This window comes from Erinaceus europaeus, chromosome 1, assembly GCF_950295315.1.
Source record: "Erinaceus europaeus chromosome 1, mEriEur2.1, whole genome shotgun sequence".
Lineage (NCBI taxonomy): Eukaryota > Metazoa > Chordata > Mammalia > Eulipotyphla > Erinaceidae > Erinaceus > Erinaceus europaeus.
In genome coordinates this window covers 52054312-52066559 of record NC_080162.1, presented here as the reverse complement: position 1 = coordinate 52066559, position 12248 = coordinate 52054312, and the positions used below count along the sequence as shown (strand labels likewise).

The 12248-nt window shown below is 44.5% G+C and overlaps 1 protein-coding gene across 7 annotated transcripts in view; it reads right to left on the bottom strand.

Moving 5' to 3' along the window:
• RIN2 (Ras and Rab interactor 2) overlaps positions 1–11306 on the bottom strand; it is a 235161-nt gene extending 223855 nt beyond the window's left edge. Inside the window, exons 1-2 of one of the 7 annotated variants that reach the window (XM_060185988.1) lie at positions 11029–11306; positions 10621–10819 (exon numbers count right to left, since the gene is read on the bottom strand). In XM_060185988.1, coding sequence (XP_060041971.1) covers positions 10621–10819; positions 11029–11147 — 318 coding nt within the window. In that variant the 5' untranslated portion in view covers positions 11148–11306. Of the gene's footprint in view, positions 1–10620; positions 10901–11028 lie in introns of those variants that run through there. The other 6 variants (XM_060185955.1, XM_060185963.1, XM_060185967.1 and 3 more) reach the window with 6 other exon arrangements.
• Between the last annotated feature and the right edge of the window lie 942 nt (positions 11307–12248).

Genomic DNA, 12248 nt, shown 5'->3' with positions numbered 1-12248 from the left:
TAAAGATCCTGGTTCAAAACCCCAGCTCCCCACCTGCAGGGGCGGTCGCTTCACAGGTGGTGAAGCCGGTCTGCAGGTGTCTGTATTTCTCTCCCTTTCTCTGTCTCCCCCCCTTTCTCGGTTTCTCTCTGTCCTATCCAACAACAGCAATGACAACAACAATAATAACAACAACAACAAGGGCAACAAAATGGGAAAAATGGCTTCCAGGAGCAGTAGGTTCATAGTGCAGGCACCAAGCCCCAGCAATAACCCTGGAGGAAAAAAAAAAAAGAAGAAGAAAGAAAAGAAAATGGGAGAAGGGGAGACAAAGTGGCAGATAGTGGAGTAGGGCTTGTCCTACCAAAGGCAACGTGCATCAGAGCTGGTAAGAGGTGGATTAAGTAAAACCAGACAGCTAAGTTGTTCTCTGACTCAATCAACCATCCAGCAAACAATTCTAAATGCATTTATACAGTCGTCTGTAAAACTGAAACCAAACAAATGAGGAGAAAATACAAATGGCTAGTTGTCTGAGGGTACAGAAAGGCTTTCTGAGCACAGGGGTCATTAAAAGCAACCAAAAGATAAAGCACAAGCATTTGACTACATAAAAAGCTGAACCCTAAGACAGCAGGAACCTCACATCTCCACTATAGAGCCCCTACTTCCCCCAGTCCTGGAACCCTTGGATAGGGCCCACTTTCCCATATACATCTCCCAATCCAAACCAAATAATATTGCATCCGCCGATCACAACCTAACCAAAGCAACGATTGCCACCTCAACATGCTTCACCTCAGACTGTATCCAGAGACTTCACGTGTGGAATGACAACCCTTCAGCTTCATTACTCGGGTGAGACCTTTCCTTTTATAGTACACTCTAATTTCATCTCAGGTAGTTCACTTTCTAACAAAGTCCCATAACCTAGATATACACCAGTTTCTGTGAGAGAGAGCTTATGTGCACATGTATCCATAAACTACTGCAAAATATATACCTGAAAGCAGGATTACACTAGAGTTTGCAGTGAGTACCTCCCTAACACTTCCTCTCCACTATTCCAAGCTTGGGATCCATGATTGCTCAACAAATTGTTTGGCTTCATATGTTAACTCTCTTTTCAATCACCAGGTTCCAGATGCCACCAGGATGCTGGCTAGGCTTCCCTGGATTGAAGACCCCACCAATGTGTCCTGGAGCTCAGCTTCCCCAGAGACACACCTTACTAGGGAAAGAGAGGCAGACTGGGAGTATGGACCGACCAGTCAACGCCCATGTTCAGTGGGGAAGCAATTACAGAAGCCAGACCTTCTACCTTCTGCAACCCTCAACGACCCTGGGTCCATGCTCCCAGAGGGATAGAGAATGGGAAAGCTACCATGGGAGGGGGTGGGTTATGGGGATTGGGTGGTGGGAATTGTGTGGAGTTGTACCCCTCATACCTTATACTTTTGTTCACTAATCCTTTCTTAAATAAAAAATTAAAAAATATATATATATATAAATTAAAAAAAAAAAGCTAGTTCTTATGTGAAAGAAGATCAACATTTGGGCAAGATATGTCTATATAGTGAAATGAAAAGTTTTATTCAGATGGCACCTCACTCATTCGGCCACATGTTGAAGTCAGGCAAACCTTAGAGTGGTCTTAAAGACAGGGTTTGGGATTCAGACCTGCTGGGAGGTTGAAAATCTTGGCTGATTTCCAGGGCCTCACAGCTTCATATGCAATTCAACTCATGAGGATGCCTTTCGATTTCCATAAATGACAGATGTTTTCCTCAACTCATTATTTAAAACAAAATAGACTATTATAATCAAAGCAGAGTTTCAATGCAATGGGGGGGTAGCTTTTTGTAGAAAACAAACCTGAGATGTCTTCAACTAAGTAAAAAAGATTTTTAAGCAAATGAAGTTCAACTAGCTTACTATTTAAATAGCTAAGTACTCAGTTGTCTAAATATTTGTACTTTGTATTCCTGACATGAAACCATATGCGAAAATCAAAGATCAATTTATCTCATTTATTAGATTAATCTGCTCAAACTAAAATAGCCTTGATTCAGCAAAAATTATAAAACAAAAATGTTACCATTATGTCTGATTTTTAAAATGCTCAAGATTTTCATATTAATGCTCTTTTTTTTTCACTATCATTTAACCATTTGTTATGATCAAATAAAAATAAGGTTGAGGGACCGGGAGGTAGTGCAGCGGGTTAAGTGCACTTGGTGTAAAGCACAAGGACCGGCATCAGGATCCCGGTTCAAGCCCTGGGCTCTCTACCTGCAGGGGGGGGTCGCTTACAAATGGTGAAGTAGGTCTGCAGGTGTCTATCTTTCTCTGTCTTCCCTTCTCTCTTGATTTCACTCTGTCCTGTCCAACAACGACAGTAATAACAACAATAATAACAACAGCAATGATAAACAACAAGGGCAACAAAAGGGAAAAAACGGTCTCCAGGAGCAGTGGATTCGTAGTACAGGTACTGAGCCCCAGCAATAACCCTGGGATAAAATAATAATAATAAGTAAATAAAAAAAGGTGCGGGGTTAGATAGCATAATGGTTTAAACAAAAAGTCTCTCATGCCTGAGGCTCCAATGTCCCATATTCAAACCTCCGCACCACCATAAACCAGAACTGAACAGTGCTCTGGGGAAAAAAAATAATAATAATAAAATTGAACTCACAGTACTAATTAGAATACTTCCAGATTTTATTTCTCAGTTGAACCCTATGAAGCTTGACAATATCGCTTATTTTTTAATATTCTATTTTTTGGATATATATATATATATATATCGAGAAATCAAGAGGGAGAGAGAGGGAGAGAGATCCCTGCAGCACTTCTTCACTACTCATGAAAATTTCCTTGTGCAGGGGAGGACTGGGGGAAAGAACCTGGGTCCTAGCACACTGTAACCAGCCACCACCTGGTCCATTGAAATACTATTTAAAATTTGTTATAATCAGTTTCAAAATACAACCGTTATACCCCCATATAGTTAAGCTATATTTTCAGAGGTATTCAAAGTCGGAAGTAGAGATTTTTGTAACTGAAGATTCTTGACCTGAATAAGATACTTCAAATGAGAGAATGTCAGTTCTTTCTCCCCCAATCCAGCTTTATTTTCTTAGGGTCTTAGACAAAATCAGTCTGTTCAGAATTTCAACAAACCTTTACTAGGTTTAAAAACCATTTATACTACAGAACAATGTCATTTTACCATTCATGTATGTAGTATTCGATGGTGTTGTTGCATTGGTTTGATAGTAGCTGCATTAACTCATATGGTTCTATCCACATAGTTTAGCTGACACACCACAGTTCTCAAAGGTGACCTTAAAAATATTTAATGATGGTAATGTATACAAATACCAGATCATGTCATACATACTTGAAATGTATGTTGTAACATGTCAATTATACCACATGAAAAAAGCATCTCCATCATTAGAAAAATGAAAATTAAAACCACGGTGAGATTAAATCTCCTGTAAAAATGGTTTACATCAACAAAACAGGAGATGACAAGTATTGGCAAAGATATAGAGAAAAGGAACACTGGGACAGGGATAGATAGCATAATGGTTATGCAAAGAGACTGTCATGCCTGAGGTTCAAAAGTCCCAGGTTCAATCTTCTGCAGCACCATAAGCCAGAGCTGAGCAGTGCTCTGTTACACTGTTGGTAGGAATGCAAATGGAAAACAGTAAGGAAATTCCTTAAACAAATTAAAAAAAAAAATGCAACTACCTTATAATCCAGGAATACAAGGCACAGATCCAAAGGACAAGAGAATACTAATTTGAAGGGACATATGCACTGTATGTTTATACCTGCATTATTCACAATAGCCAAATAGTGGAAGCAACCTAAATAAATGCTTATCAACAGATGACTGGATAAAGAAAGTATAATAGACATACTCAATGGGATATTACTCTGCAATTAAAAGGAGACAATGTTGAGTCCTTCTGGACAAAATTCATAAATCTGTACATGATTATGCTTAGTAAAGTAAATAAAAGACACTTAATGCATGGTTTCACAAATATCTGGAATATAAAGACTTGAAATACACAAACTTGAAAAAACATTAAATAAAGATGAAGAAGCTATCCAGTCTCTAAGATTTTGTGTAAACTATGATACTTATCACTGAGGACAAGGTGGAACAGAACTGTGGTGATGGGTGGGGTGTGGAATTATACCCCCCTGACGGGGTTAGACAACATAATGGTTATGCAAAAAGACTCCCATGCCAGGATCAATACCCTGCAACACCATAAACCAGAGCTGAGCAGTGCTCTGGTAAACAACAACAACAAAACTATATTCCTTTAATCTTAAATCTTTTAAACTACTATTAAATTACTAATAAAATATCTTTAAATACATTACAAATGTACTAAGTATAAAATACATTATTATTTTTAAATTTTTTTAATTTTTATTTTCCTTATTTATTGGATAGAGACAGCCAGAAATCAAGAGGGTGACAGAGATGGAGACAGTACTACTTCACCACCCGCAAAGCTTTCCTCCTGAGGTGGGGACCGGGGGCTTGAACCTGGGTCCTTGCACACTGTAATATGTGCGCTCAACCAGGTACGCCACCACCTGGCCCACATTATTATTTTTTTAAGATAGAGACAGAGCCAAAGAGAAAGAGTGGAGGAGACCACTCAATTAAAGCTTCTTTCAATGCAGTCGGGGCCAGGCTTTGCCTGAGTTAAGGTGGCTGGCTACCTTTCCAAGAGTAACCTTTCACACCCTGCCCAATCCACAATGCTAGTTCCCAGGGAAAGAGGAAGAGAGAGAACTGACAACGCAGATGTCTTCTCCCCTTTAATGGCAGCAATCCAGAAGATGTTCAGTCACACTGGTACAGGTAGAGGAACCTCTGACTTGCTAGTCTAATCACACAGCTGCACAGGAGGGGCCATCTTGATGGAGGGTTGAAGAGACCCCCTGTTTGAACTGTTTACCTAACTTCTAACATCCCCTCAGATCTTCTTAATCCCCAGAGAACTAAATTTATCTGACACACAAAAGCTGGCCAACCAGCAACTTACTCTGGACTTACAAAAGGGAAGTATTGTGCCTTTGTATTGCCCAGAATCTTTTTTTTTTTTTACCTTTTTTTAAACCTATTTTTATGATTTTATTTTTCTTACCAGTTCTTTAGTTTCCTTTGGTAGTGGACACAATTCTAATAGTTAAAACAAAAGAAAAGTATTCCATTTTGGATTAAAACCATGTGTTTCTTGATGGGCATTCCCCTTTTGAAGTATATGAGTGATACATTAATCAGCAACTATACTCTCCAACACAATGCTATTCTAAGTTTTGATTGAGGCTTAAGTACAGAGATGATTTTTTTTTTATCAGGGAAAGAATGGAAAAACCTTAATCTGTTATTTTTTACTATCTTTTCTTAATATTTATTTTATTTATTCTCTTGTTGCCCTTGTTGTTTTATTGTTGTTGTTGTTGTTGTTGATGTCGTCAGTGTTGGATAGGACAGAGAGAAATGGAGAGAGGAGGGGAAGATAAAGAGGGGGAGAGAAAGATAGACACCTGCAGACCTGCTTCACCACCTGTGAAGCAACTCCCCTGTAGGTGGAGAGCCCGGGCTCAAACTGGAATCCTTATGCTGGTCCATTAATACTTTGCACCACATGCGCTTAACCCACTGTGCTACTGCCAGACTCCTTTTGGGAACATGTGTGAGCCTGATAGAGCTTAGGGAGAACCACCCCCATCTTTGGATGGAGGTCTGAGAAGATAACCTCTTGGTAAGTCTCTCTCAACCGAGGTGAGCATAAGGGGAGAAACTCAGACTTGGTTCTTTCCTTCTTGACTCTCAGGCCCACAGATACCCCAGTACTTCCCTCCATTAACTGCAGACCACATGGCCACAGATTCACTCATTCAAAGTCACCTTCTGATCACAGAAGAACACACCTTATCATACACTTCATCACACACCTCAGACCCCAGACAAGAGAAATTCCAAACTATATGGCCGTTTGATATCCATCTTCTCTCTATCTCACCCTACGGGTTTAACCCCTATGCTTCTCTCAAATACCTTTGGATAATTAAGTTGCTTGTGTTATGGAAAATAACTGTCTTGTATCTCATCAATTCCTGTCATACCAACCCCCTACCTTAGGGGCATGCTGACTGTTAAGAAACCTGTAATTTCTGTCATATTGCAACAATAATTACCTCCATTGCTTTTCTATTTAACTCATGTCCACTTTGCCAATAAACGGACTCTAGGATTCTGGGACTCTAAGGACTCAGATTCTAGATTCACGCTAAGAGTCCCCTGGTGTCTTTTACTTCGTGTCACCCCTGTCGTGAGCGAGAAAGAACCAGCCCGTTACCTTTCCCCTGGAGGACACCCTGCCGGAGAAGGAGAGAGACACCCCGAAAGACTCCCCTATTTTTTTTACTTTCTTTAGCAACATTCCTCAGGATGTTTCAGGTGAACACAGCAATGCTTTCCAAAGAGGACCCGTTAAAGCACTGAACCCAGAAGATGCTTCATCTGGAGGGTTCTGCAGCCAAATAAAGCAAAGCAAACACTCCATGTCACAATAACAACAGCAAAGGCAGGGATAAAGCCTGCAAGGGAAATCTGCCCAGCATTATTATTTCTCCAGTACATTAGCACTGAAACCCTTGAGAAATATCTTAGCAAAACTGCATTCTAAAACACAACTTGGCAAATTTTGCTCTCTACTGAACACTGTATGGAGGTCGTACAGTGATGCAATTATTAGGCCTGGGGCCTGGCTCCAGCTTTGATGTATTGACCACTCCAGCCCTATTTGTTCACCTACCACAAGGAATTGAAAGCGCTGCTATGAGAAATAACTGAGATACTTTCTGCAAACACATCCTGTAAATTGCTATAAAATTATTCTCGGCTGAACTAGGGAGACGGCACAGCGGTCACGCAAAAGAATTTTATGCCTGAGGCATCAAAGGTACCAGATTCCATCCCCAGCAATACCATTGCCAAAGCTGAACAGTGGTCTTATAAATATATATATATATATATATATATATATATATATAAATAAATTAAATAAAAAATAATATTCTCTGCTAATGATATACAACTACTTGCTGTGCAATTCAACTTGAAATGCAATCCAAAAGGTGACTGTTGCTACTTCTTTCTTTTTTTTTTTTTTTAGCTTTTGAAGGTTTTTTATTTTATTCATGAATGTCAGAGTTGCTAATTCTTTCCACACTTTTTCCTTGAGCATTAAGCAGTAAGAGCTATGACCCAGCTTTCAATCTAAGATAATTCACACAGCAAATGGGCAGGTGGGGAACACTGCATTTTGCTTGTTATAGACATAAAAGGAAGTCTGCTAGTGCTGAGGGGTTGCCTTATCAGGGAAACATAGAGGAGAGGCTCAGGGAAACTGTCATTAGGAACTTGAAGAATCAATAATAAGGAGGATTGGATGCACAAGGAAAGTGAGGTAAGGAGCCAAGATAGTATAATAGAGAAAGCAGGCTGAGAGTGGCCCAATTAAGATAGACTCTTGGTAACACATGCCCTTGAAAAAAAAAAAAGAGAGAAAGAAAAATGGGTTTCTTCTAAAAAAGGGGTTAGAGGATTTAGCTGGGTGAGATTGTTTCTGGAGAGTGGGGTTTCTCTCTAGAGTGGGTAGTGACCCTGGAATTTAGAGAAGGGGATGGGGGGCATAAGAGGACTGTGAGAACAACAAACATGCTCCAGAGCCCTACAGATAATCAAGCTCTTCCCAGGTGCCTCTGCACTTAGGGGTCAGTGTGAGCTTTCGGGTTTCCTTTCTCTACTTAGATAAGTGTCTATAGGAGTATGTCCCACAGACAAAGCAGGTCCTGGTAGCAGCTGGTCTTCCCTTTCTTAGCTTCCAGCTGAGAGTAGTATGCTCACATTCCAAGGCTTATATCAATAATCACCCTTCTGCCCCTGATGCAAGGGCTCCTCTGAACCAGTGGACCTCTCCCAAAGTTCCCCACCCACTTCTATGGAGGTGTCAAACCAAGCAGAGTATTCTTGGGTCATTTTGGAATCTGAAGCAAAAAGGGAAATGAACACCTCTGTTCTTTTTTTTTTTTTTTTGCCTCTAGGGTTATTGTGGGGGCTCAGTGCCTGCACTACAAAACCACTGCTCCTGGAGCCCATTTTTCCTATTTTGCTGACCTTGTTCTTACCATTGCTACCGTTGTTGCTGGATAGGACAGAGAGAAATCAAGAGAGGAGGGGAAGACAGAGAAGGAGAGATAGATGGACACCGGCAGACCTGCTTCACTGACCATGAAGTGACCCCCCCCCCCTTGCAGTTGGGGAACCGGAGGCTCGAACCTGGATCCTTGCGCTGGTTCTTGGGCTTCCCACCATGTGCTCTTAACCCACTGTGATACTGCCCGGCCCCCACCCCAACACCTCTATTCTAACTCGTCAAAATATTCTCCCAGGGCCAGGTGGTGGTGCACCCGGTTAAGTGCACATACTACTAAGCACAAGGACCCACACAAAGATACAAGTTCAAGTCTTGGATCCTCACTTGCAGGGGGGGGATGCTTCACTAGCAGCAAAGCAGATCTGCAGGTCTCTTTCATCTTTCTCTTTCTCTCCCATCTCAATCCTCTCTGTCCTATCCAATAAAACAGGAAAAAAAATGGCTGCCAGGAGCAGTGAATTTGTAGTGTCAGCACCAAGCCCTAGCAATAACCCTGGGGGAAAAAAATCTCCTATATTTGAACGGGTTAAAATTAAAAAAAGACTTAGAGTTCAGGGCCAGGCAGTGGTGCACCTGATTAAATACACACATTACAGTGCTCAAGGATGCAAGTTCAAACCCCTGGTCCCTACCTGCAGAAGGAAAGCTTCATGAGTGGTGAAGCAGGGCTGCAGGTTTCTCTCTGTCTCTCTCCCTATCTCCCCCACCCCTCTCAATTTCTCTCTGTCTCTATCCAGTAATAAATAAATCATATTTTTTAAAAAGACCTAGAGCTCAAGATTCTGACTCTACAGACTAGGGACATAGCTCAGTGACAGAGCACATGCTTTTCATATATGAGATTCTGGATTTTAATCCTGACAACAAAAACAAAGCAAAGCAGAAAACAAGACTAAGACTCTAGGTAGAGCTAGCATTCGCTTCTGTTGCGGTCCATTGTCAACCTTGCAGCTTCCAGGTGGAAAACCAGAGTTGGAGATCATTGTTCCCATTGTAAAGAGATGCAGGGTTCTAATGACAGTCTGTCCTTATCTAAGATATCATCTAGTAATATCTTTATTTATTGGATAGAGGTAACCAGAAATTGAAAGAGAAGGAGGTGAGTGGGGGAGAAAGACAAGAGAGACAGACACCTACAACTCTACTTTACTACTCCCAAATCTTTCCTCCTGCAGGTGGGGATTGGGGGCTCGAATGCTAGTCCTTGCGCATTGTTAACATTTGTGTTCAACCAGGTGGGCCCCCACTCGCCCTTCTAAGATAGCATTTCGTTCATGGTGAATTTATTGTGTTAAATCTGAGGTTTTTTGTTTTTTTTTTTTCAGTGCACTACTCTGATTTATGGTGCGGCAGGTTGAATCTTGGACTTTGAAGCCTCAGTAAATCTGAGCTTTTAAAATATTGCCTCAAGATACTATTTCTCTTCATCACTGAGTGTCATAAAGCGTTTATTTTTCACTCCAATATTTACAAACCCTGTTGGTGGAAATATGTTCTCAAGATTTTTTTTTTCATTAACGAGAACAAGTTCCTAAGTAACCCCAACATGCCTGCAAAAAAAAAAAAAAAGTGCATCTCCACCGTGTGCAGTGTTTATGTGCAGAATTCTGCGGAATTCGGAAATCCCCAAGGATTTGAGAGCTTTGGGAAGAGAGGCGCCTCTGAGGGCCCAGGAGGCCGGTCTTATCCTGTATTTCTTGGCAACATATCACAGGCTTTAAAGCTGAATTCTGCAAACCCCGCGGTCCCGCGACAGTTACAGGGGCCCCAGGGGCGAGTGGAGGGTGCGGAGGGCGCAGTGAGGGGAGCAGAGGTCAAGAGGCGCGACTGAGATCAGAAGGGGGAGGAGAGGCCTGGAGATGAGTCCCTTCCCCGCAGGAATCTGGGACTGCGCCTCCTACTGCTGCTGAGTCCACATCAATCATCTGGACAGCCCCAACTCCCCCAGCAGGGACTCGCCGACCCTCTGGCCCCGGCTTCTAACCAGGGGGACTTAGTCTCGTGAGGGGCGGTCTCCCCAGAGCTCTGTCTGCGCGGCATACCTGGCTGTGCGCCCCAAGTCCGCCGCCTCCAGGCGCTTAAAGCGCTTGCTGTCCACACACCTAGGACGCTGCAAAGGTCCCGACTTCTTCCCAGTCCCAACCGCGGGCAAACTGACACCTGCCATGCAGCTACCCAAAGCCGCTTAGCAGAGGGAACCCCACGACCCAGTCTGGGTCCGGGGCAGCCTGGCAGCACCGAAATGTCACCCTAATCCTGGCCCCGCACTCCCACTCTGAGTGTCCGCTCCCCGGTGTGTCCCCACGACACCGGGGGATCCTCGTAGGCTGTTTCCCGGGGATGGGAGGTTAGTGCAAGAAGTAGTGCCTACCGGACGTCGAACGCCGAAAACTTCTTGGAGTCCCGCAGGGACCCCAGTAACCCCTAGGCACTGGGTGCAGACACAGGGGGTGGGGTCTCCGCTACCAACGCCCCTTACCTCACGCAGCCTTCTCCCGCAGGTCCTGGAGGCGGGGGCCACTGGGGGACCCGGCGGACGCGCCCGAGCTGGGCTTCCAGACCGCGAGGAGCTGGAACCGGAGAAGAAGGGGAGGGGAGCCGAAGGCTTTGTGTCAGCCTACCGCCCTCCCCCAGCTCCAGCGCCGGCCACCCCCACCCCTCAGGGGCTGAAGGAGGGGATGGGGCGGGGGCGGTCGGAGGGGCGGGCAAGGCGCCTGCGCGACCTGGGGTCCCGCCACCCCTCCCTTGATCCGCCCACCCGTCGCCCCTCTGTGCTGACCTCGGCTGCTGCTGCGAACTCTGACCGCTTGGAGGTGAAACCCGGACCAGAAAGTTGATCAAACCCGGAACAAACTTGGGGAGACTTGCTCCCGACCCGCCTCCGGGTTCTGCTTCCATCGGGGAGAGAGACCCCGGCTGCTGGCTTTCTACTCGCTGTACAGCTGCACAAAAGTGCGCGCACCCTCTGTGGCTGCGAGGCCCGCTGCCCCTCTGCTCACGGGATCTGGGGAGCCCCAGGCAGGGAGGCCCGCGGGCTCCGGCCCTTTGTCCCGAAGAGGGGTGTTTTGCTGCACTCTCTCTAGGGAGGGCACCGCCAGGTTGGGCTTGATTTCTCCCGGAGCCGGGCTGCCCGGCCCCGCCTGGTCCCGAGGGAGCTGGAGCAACTGAGAGATAGAAGGTGGTTGGGCGCTAGGAGACCATCACCTGGGGGCGGGCGGGGGCGAGGGGGGCTAAGTAATAAGGTTGGGGGGTGGGCAGAGTTGCGCTCCAGTTTTCAGCCAAGAACATACGGTCCTCTTTTCTGGCCCACCTCCGGGGAGCTGCTAAATTCCCGGGGGACAGACCACCTTTTGGGGGAGACACTGTTAAGTGTTAGGGATACCATAAGTGGCGGATGTAGCAAAAGAAGCCTCGTAGAAATGTTTGTTTGGGATGCAAGCGGAGAATTGAAATGAACTGACTTATTTTTCTTCTTGTTCTGTTTCAAGCCAGTATCAATCCGGAGATGTGGATTTCTGTGCTGTTGGTTCTTGTGAATCCAGCCTTCTGAAACCCTTGGTCGATTTATCGTTTTTTTTCAATCTGCCCATTGGGGGCGGGACACCCTCTGCACTTAATATTTCATTTCCAAGTCACTCAGTCAGTAAATAATTGAGCACCTGCTGTGCACCACGCCTTGATCTAGTGGGTGGGATTAACTATAGACTACAACAAAGATCTCTGTTGTAACTCTCCTGGATAATTACCCTGGTTGGAGCTGTGTCCTCATCGAATTGGAAGCAGCTTGAGTGTTATGTATTACACACACACACACACACACACACACACACACACACACACACACACACACACCTATCTGGAAAAGTTGGCCCCAAACCATGAACCCTGGCAATTAAAAGAGAACAAAACACCAACAACCCATAAAGCACATAGATCTCCCTGCCATGGTGGAGCTGACATTTGAGGGGTTATGGTAGGAGGTGGGGTCATCTGTGAGTA